This window comes from Eleutherodactylus coqui, chromosome 4, assembly GCF_035609145.1.
Source record: "Eleutherodactylus coqui strain aEleCoq1 chromosome 4, aEleCoq1.hap1, whole genome shotgun sequence".
NCBI lineage: Eukaryota > Metazoa > Chordata > Amphibia > Anura > Eleutherodactylidae > Eleutherodactylus > Eleutherodactylus coqui.
The window spans coordinates 59,088,608-59,106,857 of NC_089840.1; the positions used below are offsets into that span (position 1 = coordinate 59,088,608).

The 18,250-nt window shown below is 47.1% G+C and overlaps 1 protein-coding gene across 3 annotated transcripts in view; it reads right to left on the reverse strand.

Annotated features, from left to right (window-relative positions):
- The window catches only part of ABR (ABR activator of RhoGEF and GTPase), a 361,360-nt gene that overhangs the window by 179,760 nt on the left and 163,350 nt on the right, over nucleotides 1-18,250 (reverse strand). The window contains exon 1 of one of the 3 annotated variants that reach the window (XM_066599545.1): nucleotides 5,121-5,703. The exons of the other annotated variants lie outside the window; for them this stretch is intronic. Coding sequence (XP_066455642.1) covers nucleotides 5,121-5,288 — 168 coding nt within the window. The 5' untranslated portion in view covers nucleotides 5,289-5,703. Of the gene's footprint in view, nucleotides 1-5,120; nucleotides 5,704-18,250 lie in introns of those variants that run through there. 3 annotated transcript variants of the gene reach the window in all.

Below are 18,250 nucleotides of genomic sequence, written 5' to 3' on the forward strand. Positions count from 1 at the left end.
TCATCAAACAGCGGCTCTGTTTTTTGGCCATGTGATGCGTGCTAACTCACTGGAAACAGTACTGATGCTTGGCAAGTCAGTGGAAAGAGAAGATCAGGACGACAAAGAACAAGATGGCTAGATACAATCAAGGCCACCACCAACATGTCAATCGCCGAACTGAAAGAAGCCGTGAAAGAAAGGCGTTGAGAACATTGATCCATAGAGTGATGGACACGACTAAACTGAATCTTCATCATCATACACTGCCCACTGAGAAAACTGTAGATTGTGTTCCCCATCTATAAAACACACAGACACATCATCATAGAGGTCACTAGAGAAGTACTGAGCAGTATAGACATTATTTCAGTAGCTGTAATACAGTAAACAATCCTGTATTAACTGCAAGTAGTAGTCGTGTCCTTCTGTGTTTCTCTTCTAGACTCTCTTTTCTATAGACAGCATGAGTCATCACCCTGTTCACTTCCTGTTCTCCCCCTTTTAACTCTTTTACTATTGATGGCAGAAGGAAGAGTACAGCAAATCAGAAGGAGCGCCCCTAGTGGCCAGCACTTTAGAGGGATTTTTTCAGCAGAAAAAAAGTAATTGTAGGCAAATATATTGATTTGCATTTTTGCTAGTTGTTATGCTGGTTATTCTATAGACAGAAGTTGTTTGAAGTGTTAGTGACCATTTAATATTTTCCAACGGCCGTATACGTAAACCGCTGCAGCGTTTTACCGCGGTTGGAGCCAGCAGTGAGCTGCCTATCGCTGTGTGTGGCAGTGATTATGCACTGCGGATGACCTCACGCACGCCATCATGTGCAGTGTGACTGCGCTGCAACAGAAGGGAAGATAGCGGTAGGTCGGCAGCGCTAAATGGAAGAGCGAGTCTTGGCAGGAGGAACTTTGCCGTTAATATGGAGCTTCTTGGTTCTGCAGCTAAATGTAATTTTTGCAGTCCCCCGTTTAATCTAGCAGCATGAAGAGCGCAATAGAAGCGTTTGACTTTCTTTGAAGCCTTTTTTATACCCTCTCTCAGCCAATCCAGCTTTTAGCGAGAAACAAGACTCATGTCTGACAGTCTAAAGATACTCAACCTAACAGACACAGGCTTTTAAATAGGGATTTCAGGCAGTATTTTCCCAAACCCAATCCCTCTAGACTTCTTCTTAAAAGGGTTGTTCCACTTCTAGCAGTTTTGCTGCATGAGGCAGACACAGCTCCATACATTGCATAGTGGCCCGGCTTGGTACTGCAGGCTGAGTTCTATTCACTTTAATAGGACTCTGCCTATAGTAGCAATCGGGGTCACTATGCAATAAACAGAGCTGCCTGCTTCCTGCAAAAAAAAAAAAAAAAACAGAAGTGGGACAACCTTTTTAAAGTCATATAAACTGTTGCCAGAATGCAAAATGGAGAGGAAAAAAAAAAAGACTCAACATATTTAAAGTCTTGACTAAAAAAACAAACTCCTACTGCATCAATTTCAGCTTTTTATACCGACACTACAGACTATTTGGCTGTACTTTTCATTTCAACTAACTTTTCTTACCACTGCAGCAAAGTAAGCAGATAGGCACCCACCACTAAATTGGCCTTTGGTTTTACAGCTCATCGTCGACTTCATTGAAATAGGGTCAACAACAGAAAAAAAATGTCATAGAGCTCATGCAACCGAAATGTCAAAAGTTATTCTGGAAGCTAGAGCCCTGGAGGTAAGAGATTACAACTTACTGCCACTTCAGAAATTCTAATAAAACTCCAGATGAGAGTCATTATTATTATGTCTAGCAGGCGGTGAGCTGCAGTTATCTTCTAGGATGGCAGGCGTATAATTTTTTCACTTATGCATTATATAGTGGAAGTAACTGCTGCTTACTTATTAAGACTTCAGTTATGAGAGGAGCTAAACTGACCGGAAAATGGAAGTCACATGTTGTGCACAGGAAAGAGAAGGGGGACGTCATCCGAAATTGATGTCACCGGCAGTAAATACCAAAACAAGAATGATTTCATTCTAACAACACAGTCACAAACTAACGGCTCTGCTGACAGGCGTAATAATGTATTCAGTTGGGCCAACTGTTAGATACTACAGTTAGTGCTTAGAACGTCTTATACCTAGAACACTTCTGCAACAACGTAGCAACTCCAGACCCACTTTTCAAAGTGCAGACAGAAGAAGGAACTTCTTAAGATTGGCGTTTCAAATGCCAGTCTTCATAAGATTGCTGTAAGAGTAAGATGCACTTAATGTATTTAGAGGTGGACGCCCCTTAATACCTTAGGCGCACCTCGGGCCATCCATATGCAGGAAAGGCAAAAAAGTTTGCATCAGCTCTTACCCGGAGTCGATTTCTGGTATAATTCATGCAAGTTTCTGGCATACATTATACTTAAGATCTGTCAGGTCAGCGCGGCCACAACCCCTTCAATAAGCCAGGTCTACTTTTGTAGAAGTGGCGTGAGCGGCATAAATGTATGAAAGTTGCAGACTCACTTGTATTTGATTAAATCAGGATAGAATTCACAACAAATGAGGCTGTATTCACACGGACTATTTTCCCGCAGACGTTCTGGACTGATTCTGAGTTGGACAGAACTCGCATGGGAAAAGAACTTATTTATTTGAATGGGTTAATTCACAGGAGCGAATTCTTTCTTGGACGGATACTCAGAGTTAGAAAAAAATAAATAAAATCACTGCATGTTTTATTTTTAGACGATTCCTGTTCAAGAATCAACCATCATTTTCTATGGGAATGTGAAAAAAAAACAAAACGCATCGCACTCACACGCCAAGCGATTTTCATGAGAGTGCGATGCATTTTTAATGCTGACTACCACTAGGACCTGAGGATAGGTCATCCATAGTAAAAGTCCCCCAAATTCCCAACAACCCCTGTAAGGAGCTCTGCTGTACATCCCCTTAGGCTGGTTTCACACAAGCGCTAATCTCAGGCTGTGAAACTCACGCAAATATGAGCAATGTTTACCTTCACAGCAATGCTGCCAGGTAAAAAATCATGGCATGTTCTATTTTTGCCACGTTACTCGAAATACATCGCCCATCGATTTCCATGGGACCCTTAAATACAACACATGGCTGTCACTTACCGTGTGTGATGTGCATGCGAGTGCGATGTGAGGTTTTTCATTGGAATCAATGAGAACCTTTTTCGATCCACTATTGCGCGAGAGAATCGGAACTTCACAGAAGTGATTCAAAGCATTTTTGCCTGAAAATCGCCTCACATCCGCTGGTAAATGCGCGGTGACTAGTGCGATATCAGGACGAGTTCCTCGGCTCGATATCACACTCGCCTATATGCACTCAGCCTTAAAAAGGGGTTTTTGATGTCATTTTCACCCTGAGGTGTGGATTGCATCTGCAGGAAAACACCCGAAGCATGCTCTATTTTAGTGCGGGTCTCCCGCATGGACGGGTCTCGCAGGCTTCTGTTGAAGCTTATGGAAGTCGTCTGGATCCACAGCACACCTGCAGCTGAATTTCTGCTCTCTGTGCGGGAGGGCAGGAGTTAAAAAAAAATAGAGTGCGCGGTGCGTGCGCGTGGCACGCTGCCGGCGTGACGAGCACATCCGCCGGGCCGAAGAAAAAAGATCCGGCCGCGACGGAGGGGAGATCCGCAGCGTCCGGACAGGTGAGTAATTCTTTTTAGGCCTCATGTCCGCAGGAATTCGAGGCGGGCCTGATTTTCCCCGTGGACATGAGGCCTAAAATTCTGAAATCTAGGAGGCACAGCTAAGTAGAAGCAACCTTTCATCTGCTGCTGTGGACCCTCTTCTTAATCCTGTGCAGTCTCTGATCTGCCGCTGTTCACATGCATCGCTTCCACAGTAAACACAACAGCAGACCGCTCCCTACAACTTCCGGTATGCATAGAGCCTGCTTATTGGCCAGCACTATAGCTCCGCCCACAGCTCACAGGTCCTGCAATTTACTAGCACTAACCTCCTTCTCAGTGCCGAAGAAAGCCCGGACCTTCCAGCACTCTGCTTCCACCCCTGTCCTCCCATCATGCACTGCTCACAGGAAGTTGGAGGGTATAGCTAGAGGAGGAAGTAGCAAATGCAGACAAGACTGTCAGAGGAAGTAGAAATATTTTTCAGGTTGAGGGCCACATGACAGATAGAAAATGAAGAAAGCAGTTAGACCAGTTACAGTGACTATTACAAAATTACTTATTGTGCTGATGTACATTAGATTTTAAAATGTTAGTCTGTGTCCGGAATACCCCTTTAAGGCTTTGTTTAGAGCCAGTGCCACAGATCCGTTCTATAATAGAACAGAAAGAAGTACAGGATACAAAACACTAATGTGAACCAGACCCAATACAGCACTCTGTACATAGCCTGCACAGTACCTGCATTACTTCTAGGGCATATAAGGTGGCTCGGAGGCACCACAGCCTGAGGTCTACAGGTCCATAGTAAACCATAACGGTACCTATTACAGCTGCATAGGAGACATGTGCACAAGAGCCATTCTCGGCCCTATAGGCCCAATACTGTACGTCCGATTTTTTTCAGGGCACGATTTTCTCCTAGATTCCTAAGGAGTGGAACATCTTACAATGAACAGCTTAGGATCAACATCTGAGCTCGACTTGTCAAAAATACTAGAAATCTTTATATGTTAGAGGGCAATGGAAAGAATATGGTATCTACAGCATGCTGACGTTCTCTGGCTGATACTGCCTCTTATATGGTTTACTTATCTTGGCACCGTAGGCATGAACTCCACCTATTTTGTTGAGATTACATGATCTAATTGCACTTTGCTTGCATGCACAGTCATAGCAAGGCCGTATTACTGAACATTAACATCTCCCTCCTCCTCCTCCTCCTCCTCCTCCTCACCTGGCTTCGGCTGAAATCAGCTCTTAAGAAGGTGTGACTGCCCGAAGGCATCAGCGCCGACGTAGCCTACTAAATCACCTTTAAGGACATTGAAGTATAACTCAGGTGCAGAGCCAATCTCCTATTCCATCAGCTGCTAAATAATCTTATCCTACACCTCCTCCAAGTACCATAAAAAGTATATAGAAAGTTCAGAACAAAACATGACATTCAGACCCTTCTAATAAGAACATCTCACGGTCCAAGGCATACCTTAGGGGTTTCTGGGAAAGTAGTCGGCCCATCAGGACTCGTAGGGGTCTGGCATTCCCCATCTTCAACATAAAAAACGTCTTCATCCTCCAGAACACGGTCAAGGAACCTTATTGCCTCTTCTTCCTCCTCCATCCTGGGTAAGGCAGCTGGTGGATCGTTCTCCATAAAGTTCTATGCCCAATTTCTCCAAGCCAATAAGACAAGCGAGTACATGTCATGCTTGTCCGCTGCTCATTTTCCTTACCGATGCTGAAAACCTTCGGAGGACCAGACCACCTAGAATAAACCCAGCCATGGCCCTTCGTGAGAGCTAAGTAGACCTATTCTCCATCATCTTATGTCTTCTAGTCTCCCACGGCTGTTGAAATTTCACTTCAACCACTCAGCAAGATGAAAGGAGGGGGAGCCGGGGAATTTCTGCCACTTCCTCAAACACTCTTCCTTCTTTTTTTTCTCCTCCTTGGCCTCCTTTAGTTAACCCTCCCCAGCAGCAGCGCTGCTCTCTCGCTTGCTCTTGCACACAGTCCTGGAGAGATCGGCTGTCTTGCTCATTAAACTTTCCCTGCTGTGTTTGAACTGGTTCTCAGCACACAGGAAATGTTGTCTTGTTGGGCAGGCCTTCACAGGCGGGGCGGCTGCTGCAGTTTCTTCACAAGGCTCGCAGTAACCCCTGACTTTCCATATCTTACCATGGGAAAAATAAAAGTAACAATGTATCTCTTCTCTCTCCTGCAGTGGGGCAGCAGGTACAGGATGGTGCAAATAAAGCCAAAGAAGAAAGAGGGCTTAGCGGAATGTATCAAAGTTTACATGATACTTTCTGTCAAAAGAGGAAACACTTGAGGCAATTGCTTTACATAAATTAAGGAACTGCATAATCGGCTATTTTCTTGTATCATTAGTAATGGAATTATTCCAAATTACCGAGGAGCGCTCTAAGTAGCTATGGGATATAAATCCCCGATCTGACAGATATAGAGATTGATTTTAGTAGTTATCTGGGAAAAAAAGTAATATATGACGTCAGCATGTCTCCAGCTCTCCTTTATTATATACACTATCCTAACTGAAAGTATTGGATACCTGAGAAAGAATTAATAGTATTAACTTCCATATATTAATACTTAGGCCCAATGTCCACGGGCGAATTTGATTTGCAGTTCAAGTCGCCCATAGGAAAGCATGGGCGTCTGCGTTTAAATTTACACATGCAGATTTGCTTTCCGGATTCTGCATGCAGAAAACAAATCGCAGCATGCTCCCTTTTAGTGCGGATTCCATGTGGACAGCTTCCATTATAGTCAATGGAAGCCGTCCAATCCGCGGAAAAGCAGGAGTTTAAAAAAAAACAAAACTGTACTGCGCATGTGCGCCGGATGGCACCTCCGCACATAACCGCAGTACAGAAAAAAGAAGACCAGGACAGGTACGCAGGGTTACCGGCAGGGTCGGATTTCGCTGCGGGCCCCTGCTTGCGAAATCCAACCCACCCGTGGACATGAGCTTTTCGTGGGGCTCCTTTGGCCCTAAAGACATTGGATGACGTCTTTGACATACTTTCTACTAATACGAAATTATATTTTTGAACACAATTATTCCTAAATTTTAAAACATTTGTACATGCATTTATATCCTTACCCCAACTAAACCATACAATGATTCAGAACTATATTTAAGCAAATCATGATCACCCCCATCCCTGCCCCCTCATATACATATATATACACACACACACACACACACACACACACACCCCCGTATGCGTAAAACACTGTGCGAGTCACGCAAGGTTTTACTGCTGTGGACTCGGCGGTGATTCAGCGTATCACCACGAATGGCACCAATTTCGTACTGCGCATGACCCTGTAACTCACTCCCGCCATCATGCAGTCTTCCTGTTTTGTTTTTATTACATTTCCTCCAGTCACTTTGTAACGGCGCGTATCAATGCCGCCCATGTGTGATGTAATTGCGTACACAGCATTGATTACGCGCCCATAGACAACACATAATACGCAGCAAAATAGAACAGGCTGCGGGTTTTTTTCGCGCTTGTGCAATGCTCAACGAATAAATGCAAATGTAAGCGAAACAGCGTAGTCAATGTATTTGATTGCCCACTAATTACTGCGTATCATAAGTGCCGAATACGCAATTCAAATATCTTCGTGTGAGCCTGGCCTAAGGCACAAAAAAACAAAACTAGCTCTTCTGCACCTTTCTCCCCACACCTCCTGCAAATCTCATCAGAGTTTCTACAATAGGTCAATAACTAGCACTTGATATGAACTATCCATTATATATCTCACCATCTTCCTCAAACTCAGTCAAACTGCCTCTTTTTTTTAATAAATTCCCCTTTCCGAAGATGTAACTTCTCTTATGTTTGCAACAGTCTACTTCACCCCTCCATCAATAGGAATCAGCTTTCATGCCTGATGCAATGCGCTCTGAATTCCCAAAACAGTGTGCCCATCAAACCCATCAACAATACCCAATATACAAGTTGTGGGATTAAGACCAATATTGACCAGATTTTTTAATTAGCCCTATAACCCCATTCCAAAATTCACACAATTTTACACAATCCCAGTGTGCATAAAATGTGAACCATCCATATAACACTTCAGACAGTCTAAGTGTATTCTAATAACCTTGTTAAACAACTTTAAAGGGGCTTTCCCACTAATAAAAAGTTGCTCCGCAGCTAATTTCAATGATGTATCTATGTGAAAGTCAACTAATATCGCAATTGTATTTAGTGCATGGAGTTTATCGTAGTCCAATAAAGGGGTTTTCCCATTTCTTAAAATTGTTCCAGAGCCACTCTGTACTTGCTGGTTTCTGCTGACCAGGACATGTGACTGCTGCAGCCAATCACTGGCTATAGAAAGTCACTGCTGGTCAACAGAAACCAGGAAGTACAGAGTGGCTCTGGAACAATTTTTAGTAATGGAAAAACCCCTTTAATTGAGTATGATACACTCCATGCACTAAATACAATTGCAATATACGTTGACTTTATGATTCCAAGATGAATCTATGTGAGACAACGTCCATTTATCTTCACCAATATGGCCAAAATGTATTTCCCATTTTTCAAAAACTGACTGGACCTGAGAAGTAAACATGTGTTTACTTGTGAAGGAACTGGAAAAAATAACTATGGGGAACATCGTAAAGGTATGTAAATTGTTCAAAAACTAAAAAAACTCAAATAAAAAAAAAGACCCCCATGTATCTGTTCCAGAGAAATTACCCTTCTCTGGTCCCATGGTGAAAATAATTTTTTTCCTTGCATTTCCTCACTAGTATCTCTGCTTTAAACGATCTCTCAGTCACTTTCTGCAAATCGTGTCTTCTAAATCCAACATCCTCTTTCAGGCTACCAACCTGAGCAGAGAGGGAAGTCAAAACAGTATTACTTTTAGTCACAGCCACACAAAAAAATCACGTAGGGTAGGTTCGTTTCATATATCATTTTGTATATCCACATCACTAGCTTGAGCTGAAATGGCATGCATAATAGTATTCACAGAGGCAGATGAAGCATATAAAACAGGGCCATGCTTACACTTCTCAATTACAGAGTGAGATAACGTATTAAGAGTCCCATCGTAGCAGGCAAATACAGCTATAGATGTTTCATGAGCATTTCTTATTACCGGGGTTGCAGGAGTTGAAAGAGCAAGTACTACCAATCTGTTCCCAGCATTGCGGCATTTCTCAGTAAGGCAATCAAAATGGTCAAAATGTTCCATGTATTGCGGACGACCACGCCGCTCAATATTTGATATTGCCTCCAATGTTGCACAGGTGGTTTCAGACTGTAAAGTATTCGCAGTAGTGTTCGCATATACCTACACCTGAGTGCCATCATAAAGCGCATGTGCACTGACGGCTTCTTTCCTCTTCGTCATCACAACTCTGTTAAACAGAGCAGCCTCTGCTATCCCTTGTCCTACGTTTCACCGGAACGGTGATGCAGCACAACCATAGGCCCAGGGACCAGCTAGGAAGGTAGCATAACAGGTGGGAGCTCTCCTGGTGTGTCTCCACTGCTCATAGCATGCTATAGGTCACACCCCAGATGTTCAGTAGGGTTCAGGTTAGGACTCTGTGCAGCTGCTCCAATAGTGGAACCTCCATATCCTCAAACCAACATAAAACAGCGTTGGATTTGTGGCAAGGCGCGTTGTCTTGTTGGAAATATTGTTGACCATTCCCAGGGTATTGCCACATTTTCGGCAGCACATTACTGTCTAGAATGTCACGGTACACCTCCGTGTTCATGGTTCTTCCACTTCAACCAACGGACCGAGACCATGCCACGTAAAACATCCCCAGACTATAACAGAACCTCTGCCGTACTTAAGTGTTGGCACAGCACACTCGGGTATAAGTCATTCTGCTAAGAAGACACGGTTCATTCTATTGATAGAGCTGTCCAAATATTTTTGGCCGGGTAGTGTACACTGAACTGTCACTTTATTAGAAACGCCCAATCTAGTAGAGCATTCAACCTCTTTTGGCTTCCAGAACCACAGCAATTTACTCTGGCATTCAATCTCAGGTATCAGAGGAACAATGGCTGTGATTGGTTCTTTGAGCGCTGCAGTGATTGATGCCGTGGCTCAGCCAATCAGAGCCAGCGCTTCCTTGAAGTGGGATTTTTGATCCCCCTGACCTGGAAGTGATGGCTGAAGACTACAAACAAGTGCCGCGGAACTGCTGGAGAAGTGTGGCAGAGTGGACAGCGCTGGTTAGGTAATGTATTGTTTTTTGGCTATTTTTTATTTTTTTTTATGTAGCTAGGGCTTATATTTGAAGCTCCCCGAAAAATCCTTGCAAAAGAGCGCCACAAAATCGTGATAGCGCTGCAAGAAAATGCAGGGATATCGCTGCGATATTCTTGTGGCAATATCACTATCACCCGTGTGAAAGAGGCCTAAATCACAGCGTTATACGGCTGGCATGTACTTGTTTGTACCATCCCTGTGCAGACTATCCATGTGTCATGCATTACTGAAAATAATTTTAGAAAAAAGTTAAAAGACAGGAATTAGGTTTACCTGTTAATTCCTTTTCTGGAGTCATCCTGACAGCATACACATGGAGGATGTCCACTGGACCCCTGTTGGGACAGGAAGCGGAAAAACATACAAAAGGCACCTCCCGCCACCAGCTCACCAGTGTGTACCAAATAACTACAGTGACCCGGCTTTGCTTAATCACTCATTTTTAATAACGAAACTTATAGTACAATACGTTACTTCACGTAGAGAAGGATAACTGAAGGGGAGGGAAAAGCCCCTATGCTGTCAGGATGACTCCAGAAAAGGAATTAACAGGTAAACCTAATTCCTGTCTTCCCCTCGTCATCCTGACAGCATACACATGGAGGAGTACCAACAATCAAGGGCTTTAGGGAGGGACCACTGCTTGCAGAACTTTCCGCCCAAAGGCAGTGTCCCGGCTGGCCCCCACGTCCAGACGGTAGTGTTTTACAAAAGTATGGGTGCTTGACCATGTGGCGGCTCTGCAAATCTGGTCGGTTGTCGCCTGGGCTCTCTCCGCCCAGGAACAGGCGACCGCCCTAGTAGAATGGGCTCTAACTTCGCCCGGGAGTGGGATCCCTTGGGATCTGTATGCCTCTTCTACGGCCCTCCTGACCCACCGCGCTAGGGAGTCCTTAGTAGCGGCCCCTCCTCTGCGTGGACCCTGAAATTGAATGAAGAGGTTATTAGATTTCCTAAAGGTATGTGAGACCTCTAAGTACTTCAGAACTGCTCGTCTCACGTCTAGGTTATGGAACCTCTGTTCCGTAGTGTTCCGGGGTTCCTGGCAGAAGGAGGGAAGTACTATTTTTTGCTCTCTGTGAAAGTCCGTAAGGACTTTCGGTTGAAAGAAGGGGTCGGGTCTAAACTCTATCTTGTCCGGGAAGATGGTCATATATGGAGTTTTTATAGAGAGAGCTTGGATTTCCCCGATCCGCCTGGCGGATGTAATGGCCACTAGGAAGGCAACCTTATATGAGAGGGTCTTAACTGAGAGTTCTTCCAGGGGCTCGAAGGGATGTGCGCAAAGGGCCTGTAAAACAAGATTCAGGTCCCATGGGGGCATGGTTCTTCTTATAAAGGGGTGAAGTCTAACTGCTCCTTTAAGGTATTTTTTGACTAGCCTATGGTCGGCTAACGGGAAGTCAAAGAAGGCTCCTAGGGCGGCCACCTGGACCTTAAGGGTACCAGGTTTTAGGCCCATGTCCAGTCCATCCTGAAGGAACTCTAGAATCTTATTAATGTCTGGTTGTTGGAGGTCGTGAATACTGTGCCCCAACCACCTAGAGAAGGTGTCCCACACCCTGGTGTATATGTTCCTGGTGGACTCTTTGAGACTCTCACATAAGGTGGTGGTCACCCTCCCTGATAGGCCCTGGTTCAGATATTTTACCCGCACAGCTTCCAGGCCGCTAGTCTGAACTGTCGGGTTTTTGGGCAAATCAGGGGACCCTGTTGTAGGAGGTCGTCTCTCCACGGCAGATGTAGGGGCTCCTGTGTTGATAGAGCGGCCAGGAGCGGGAACCAAGGTCTCTTGGGCCAGAATGGGGCTACCAGGATAACGGAGCCCGGGGACCCCTGGATCTTCTTTAGAACCCGAGGGATCAGGGGAATAGGTGGGAAGGCGTATGTCAGGTCCCATTCCCATGCTTGGGATAGTGCGTCTATTCCCAGGGAGCCCCCGTCTGCCCCCCTGGAAAAGAACCGGGGACACTTGTTGTTCTCCCGAGAGGCAAACAAATCCACCTTTGGAGTCCCCCATCTTTCTGTAATCAGTTGGAATGCCTCTGGATGTAGTGCCCACTCCCCAGGGTCTATCCTCCTGCGGCTGAGGTAGTCCGCCATGGCGTTCTCTGGGCCCCTTACGTGGAACGCTGAAACGGAAGGCATCCGCTGCTCTATCCACCCGAGCACTTTCGCCGCCAGGTCTTGTAGTCGGGGGTTCCGCGTGGATCCCTGGTGGCGAATGAGGGACACAGTTGTTATGTTATCCGAGAATATTTTAATGGGTCTACCCCCGATCTCTGTCTCGAGGTCACGGATGGCCCTCCAGACCGCGCAAAGCTCCTTGTAATTGGAGGATTGAGTGGCCTCTTTCTGGTTCCAGACCCCCTGGACATAGCGACAGCCTAAGTGGGCCCCCCAGCCAGTTGCGCTCGCGTCAGTGAAGATGGATACTGGGGATGCCGGGTCCCAACTTGTGGACCTGGCGAGGTTGGGGATAGACGTCCACCACCCCAAGGAGGACCTTACTTTGTGAGTGAGGGTGACTTCCTGATCCAGGGAAGCTGGAGATTTGTCCCAGTTGCTCAGGATAAAGTCCTGGAGAGTTCTACCATGTAACTGGGCCCACGGGACTACTCCAATACAGGCTGTCATGAGACCGAGGACCCTCATGCCTCTCCTAAGGGAAACCTGGGAGGCTAACGAAAGTGCCCGGCTTTCGTCTTGGATCGTTTTTTGCTTTTCTAGCGGGAGGGAAGAGCACTGGTGGTGTGAGTCCAGGATAACCCCTAGGAACTTTTTGCTTTGTTCGGGCTGAAGATTGGATTTGTCGAAGTTAATGATCCAACCTAGCGACTCGAACAGGCGGAGGGTGAGGTTGACCCGGTGCTGGAGTTCCGAGGGTGATCCTGCTATAAGCAGGAAATCGTCGAGGTATGGGACAATTAGTACTTTGTCCGTCCTTAGTGCTGCTACCATCTCCAATACTAGTTTGGAGAATACCCGAGGTGCGGAGGAAATCCCGAACGGCAGGCATGCGAATTGGTAATGTGAGACTGACCCTTCCATCATCAGGGCGAATCGAAGAAACTGTTGGGAGTCTGAGTGTATCGGAATATGATAATAGGCGTCTTTTAAGTCCACCGTGGCCATGACGCTATCTCGTGTGATTAGGGGGATCGCTGATCTTACTGATTCCATTTTAAATCTTCGGTATGTTATAGATTTATTCAGGTATTTCAGGTTGATTATAACTCTGTAGGCCCCGTTAGGCTTCTTAATAAGAAACAAGGGGGAGTAGCAGCCTTTGAACCGTTCCTCTACGGGAACTGGGATAATGGCCCCCAGGGATAGCAGGTCCCGTACCCCCGACTGGAGGGCCCGGGCCGACGCGGGTGACTGGCAGGGGGTAACCACGAACCTCCGGGGAGGGGGGGCGGAAAGCTCAATTGTATAGCCCTCTGAGACCAGGCGAAGGGCCCAGGGATTGGAGGTTATTTCGCTCCATCTATTGGCGAACCCCCTAAGTCTGCCCCCCACCTGCCGGATCCCGATGGGCGGATTCTCACCCTTTCCGCCTTTGGGGTAAGACCAGCGTCCGGTTTTCCCCTTCCCCCTGTATGTTCTCGGGGGGACAAAGGGAGGAGGGTAGGAGGAGGAAGGCCGCTTGACGGGTCTGTCTGCTGGTAGCCCCTGACTTTTGTCTGAGGCCTTCTCCAGGAGTGTATCCAGGGAAGGTCCGAAGATGCGATGTCCCTGGAAGGGCAAAGAGCAAAGCCTGTTCTTGGAGGCATTGTCCCCTGTCCAGGCTTTTACCCAGACGGCCCTCCTGGCGGTGTTCGAAAGTGCCGCTGACCGGGCCCCGAACCTTACTGACTCCATCGAGGCGTCCGCCAGGAAGCCGGTGGCCTGTTGGAGGAGGGGAAGGCAGTTGGCGATATCTTCCCTCGAACCCCTTTGCGAGACCAGGGCCTGGAGTTGGTCTAGCCAGACCGTCATGGATCTCGCTACCGACGTGGCCGTAATGTTGGTCTTCATGGTGAGGGCCGCCGACTCCCAGGCCTTCTTCATTGCCGCATCCACTCGTGAATCCAGTGGGTCCCGCAACTGGGAGATGTCCTCAAAGGGGAGGGCAGCCTTCTTCGAGACCCTGGCGACCGCCAAATCCACCTTCGGGACGGTGTCCAAGAATTCAATGTCTTCCGGGGTGAAGACTATACGCTCTCTAAACTCCCTAGACAGGAAAAACTTGCGTTCTGCCTGTTTCCACTCGGTCAAGATGAGCTGTTTTAGGATATCGTTGACCGGGAATGATGGTTTGGGCTGAGGTATGAGTCCCCGGAACAGGGTATCCTGGAGGGATGGCTGCTGTGGTGCCTGTTCCTCCACCTGCATGGTGTGACGGACCGCTGTTAGTAGCTGCCCCAGATCCGCCGATGCGAAGAAGTACTTCCTCGTTTCTTCCATGGGCGGTATGGATTCTGAGGGGGAATCCTCTAAGAACCCTTCCTCCGAGTCTGATTCTTCAATCCGTGACCGCCTTACCCTTTTCGTGGGGGGCGGAACGGAAAGAGACGAGAGAGAGGCCTCGATCTCCTCGCGGATCATAGCTCGGATGTCGGATATGCCCGAGGGGCCTTCCTCCCGGACCACCTTCTCTGTGCAGGCTGCGCATAAGGGTTTGGTGTGTCCCTCGTCCAGTCGCCGCAGGCAGACTGGGCACTTGCGCACGCGCTTCTTGGCCTCTCTGCTCTTTTGTGCTTCTCTGTCCTAAGAGACGGAGACAGCAGAAAAAAAGGGGGGGGTTTTCCAGCACCTGACCCTTCGTTACCCCTGGTGTGAGCCCCCGGAGGTTTACTCACCAGCGGGTTGCTCTCCGTGTCCTCTCTGGCCGACATCTTTACTTAGGTGCAGACCGAAGACATGTGGGGAATCCTGCTTTCTCCTTTTCTTCCTTTTTTTTTTTCAAATTTGGCGCCTTTTTCCTCGAGGCCCCGCCCCCCCGTGACGCGGCCGTGCTGACGTCATGCCGCCGCGCCGGACCCGGGGGATACACTCTGCGTCGGGCTCTGAGGAGGGCGCATAGATGTCCGGGGACGTCGGATCGAGCGCAGCCGCCGCCCGCGCCGCGCGCTCTACCCCCCCCCCCCCCTCGCTGGCATACCTGCTCACGCCGACAGAGGATCGCTGGAAGCCAGGGTCCCGGGCCGACGTCCAGAGCGGGTGCCTGATCCGGAGGAGGCTTCCAAGCCCTGCAGGTACGGGCTGTATCTTCCCAGTGCGACAACCCCACTGGGCAGCGCGCTAGGGAAGGGTTCCCCGCAGGGAACGTGGTGCTGGTTTTGGATCCTGCGGGTGAGGGTCCCCACGTAGGGTCTCACCCGCGCAAGCTCTGCCAGCCCGACCAGAGAGTCGTCCCCCCACGGGCGGACAGGCTGCATAGGAATTTTCTTCTTTCTTCTTGCCTCCAGCATACACCTGGAGGCTTCCGCTTGGACTGTCCTGTAGGGACAGGAAGACACTGGTGAGCTGGTGGCGGGAGGTGCCTTTTGTATGTTTTTCCGCTTCCTGTCCCAACAGGGGTCCAGTGGACATCCTCCATGTGTATGCTGTCAGGATGACGAGGGGAAAATATGAATTTTTTTATTTATTTTCCAGGTCCATCGCTTGCTGAGATACAATGAACAGTACAAACGTGAAACTATGTGAACATTTATAAAAGCTCTTCACGCCTACAGCACACGAAGACCCCACAGAGCAAGTGTGTTGGGCCGCTGAAATAGGAAATACATAAAATACTGTGCTAGAAATAGATTCACTTAAACTTGCCATCATTAGCTTTCACATAAACAGCCTAATGGTTCCTGCGCACTGACCGTGCCCAGACCATACTCCATTACTGAAATCATACAGAATGATGCTATTGGCAATGTTGCACTGATATGCATATCCCATGTGCATGACGCCTTAGGCTGGGCTAGATTAACCCTTTCCAATCCACTGTCCGATGTCTAAAGACATTCTGATTGAAGTCTGTACAGCTCCAATGTCAGAAGACGTCCGGCAGGGTATTCTTACTGTAGATTACTGGCCGCTCTGTTGTCGGGGGCCTCTCCAGCTTGTCACGTACCGTAGTACTGGCTCTAGCCAGCAGATGGCGCTATTGTATAATGGCAGAATGAGAAAGACCCCTAGGAAATCCTGAATCCAAAATTGGATTGCAAAGGGTTAAGATTAGAGATGAGCGAATGTACTCGGTAAGGCCGATTTCGCAATCGAGCACCGCGATTTTCGAGTACTTCACTACTCGGGTGAGAAGTACTCAGAGTCGCCGGGGGGGCGGGGCGTGGCGTGGTGGGGCGGGGGGTAGCAGCAGGGAACAGGGGGGAGCCACTCTCTCTCCCACTCCCCTCTGCAACCCCCCGCTCACCCACGGCGCCCCCCCGAATCTTTACACCCGAGTAGTGAAGTACTCGAAAATCGCGGTGCTCGATTGCGAAATCGGCCTTACCGAGTAAGTTCGCTCATCTCTAGTTAAGATGTGTTATGTAATGCTCACCTTTAAGTGCAATTAAAGTAGTGTTACTTTTTTGTTTCGACGTTTTCAAAACAAATTGCGTGTCCCCGAGCCACGGCAACAGACGAGGACTGAGAAAGCGCTCAGGAGTGTCACGATCAGATCAATACGGGGCGATCCTAAAAGAACAGTGCAAAAGTAAAGCGGATTTCTTCATACATAAATTGATCTACAACAGCCAGAAGGATATGAAAAGATACAACTCTTCATATATTTTTTAATGCCCCTTACAAATGTTCAATAGAGGTATGATTGGCAGCACTAGACAACATAAAACGGCACATCGCCGCCGTAGTGGAATAACAGAAGACATGCCAGAACATGTCTGGGCAGAAATCGGACTACTGACTTGATATCAACGATGTCACCAACAGCACCCACATCGAACATCTGTAAGGTGCAATACAAACTTGAAGAGTTCACTTATCTTTTCATGTCATTCTGGTTGTTGTAGGTCAATTCATGTATGAAGAAATCAGCTTTACACGTGTATCATTCTTTTTGAATCACCCTGCCCATTTTTAAAAAAAAATTTTTTAAGGAAGGGGATACAAAATTACAGTCCACGGTGCACCATGGTTCTTTACCTACCTCCACTTATATTAAGGGGGTTTTCCCACTTTAAGAAGAAATGCCATCACTCTTTCCATCGGTGAGGGTCCAGAGTTTCATATTGATGAGAAGAGGGTGACCGTTTTAACAGTTGCTATGCTGTGAGATGGGCAAATAATTAGGCATGCTGAAAATGAAATCATCCCAGACAATCAGGAGATGCCCACACACTATTTTGTCTGTGTGTACATGGGAATCGTCGTCATTCTGTTCACATCTGCACTGGAGGATCCATTTGGATCATGCAGCAGAGACCTAGCACAAAATCCTGGACGAAATAATGCAGTATGCTGCGCTACATTGTCTGGGAAAATACTGGAGAGCATGTCTGAAGCCCAACAGACCCCGACACAGTTATAGTACGGATCCTCAATCGGCTGGTATTCTATTTGTCTACTTCCAAGACAGAATAGGAATTCGAAATGCCCCAACGCAGACATGAACTAAGAGTAACGTAGCTGATAATGGTCAAGAGAGAAGTTAGTCTAGGTTATGGGAATTCTCTTTTTTCAGATAAGACATAGATATCAGCCCCATTGACAATGCAGAGAACCCCTTCTTGAACGGTGCGATAATCCAGCTGTTGATGGGTCACTGCTGGGGAGTCAGATGGCAAGAGATATATTGGGTTCAGCTGGAAGGACAGTTCATTTTGGCATAGACTTCGACCATTGGCAAGGTCAATGCATGACCAAGTGCCAATCTAGAATATGAGGGAAGCCCAAATGGCCCATCGATATGTCTGTCACTTATCTCCCAATAACATGCCCATTTGACTCAATAAGAGTAGTTGAAGTAGTTGACCTATCAATGGTAAATGCACATTTTGCACACAGATCTTCTTTGCAAACGTTTGGCCAAAATATAAAGCCCGCCCCGTTATCATCGCCGGTAAGATATGGGACTCTTATTGCTAAATATTTCCCTACAGGCTAATTGCGTATTCACAATAACGTACTCTAAATTGGCAGCATTGTGTGTTTATTACTGTACATCGATTCTTGATACTAAAAGCTCTTCTGTATGCACTAAAGTATTCTTTGCACTGAGCAGTCATTAGATATGGAAATAATGCTGCACATAATAAGATAAGGATCCAGGACTTGGACATTATTTATAGATGCTGAAAGCCTGGGACATATTAGTATTGATTTTCT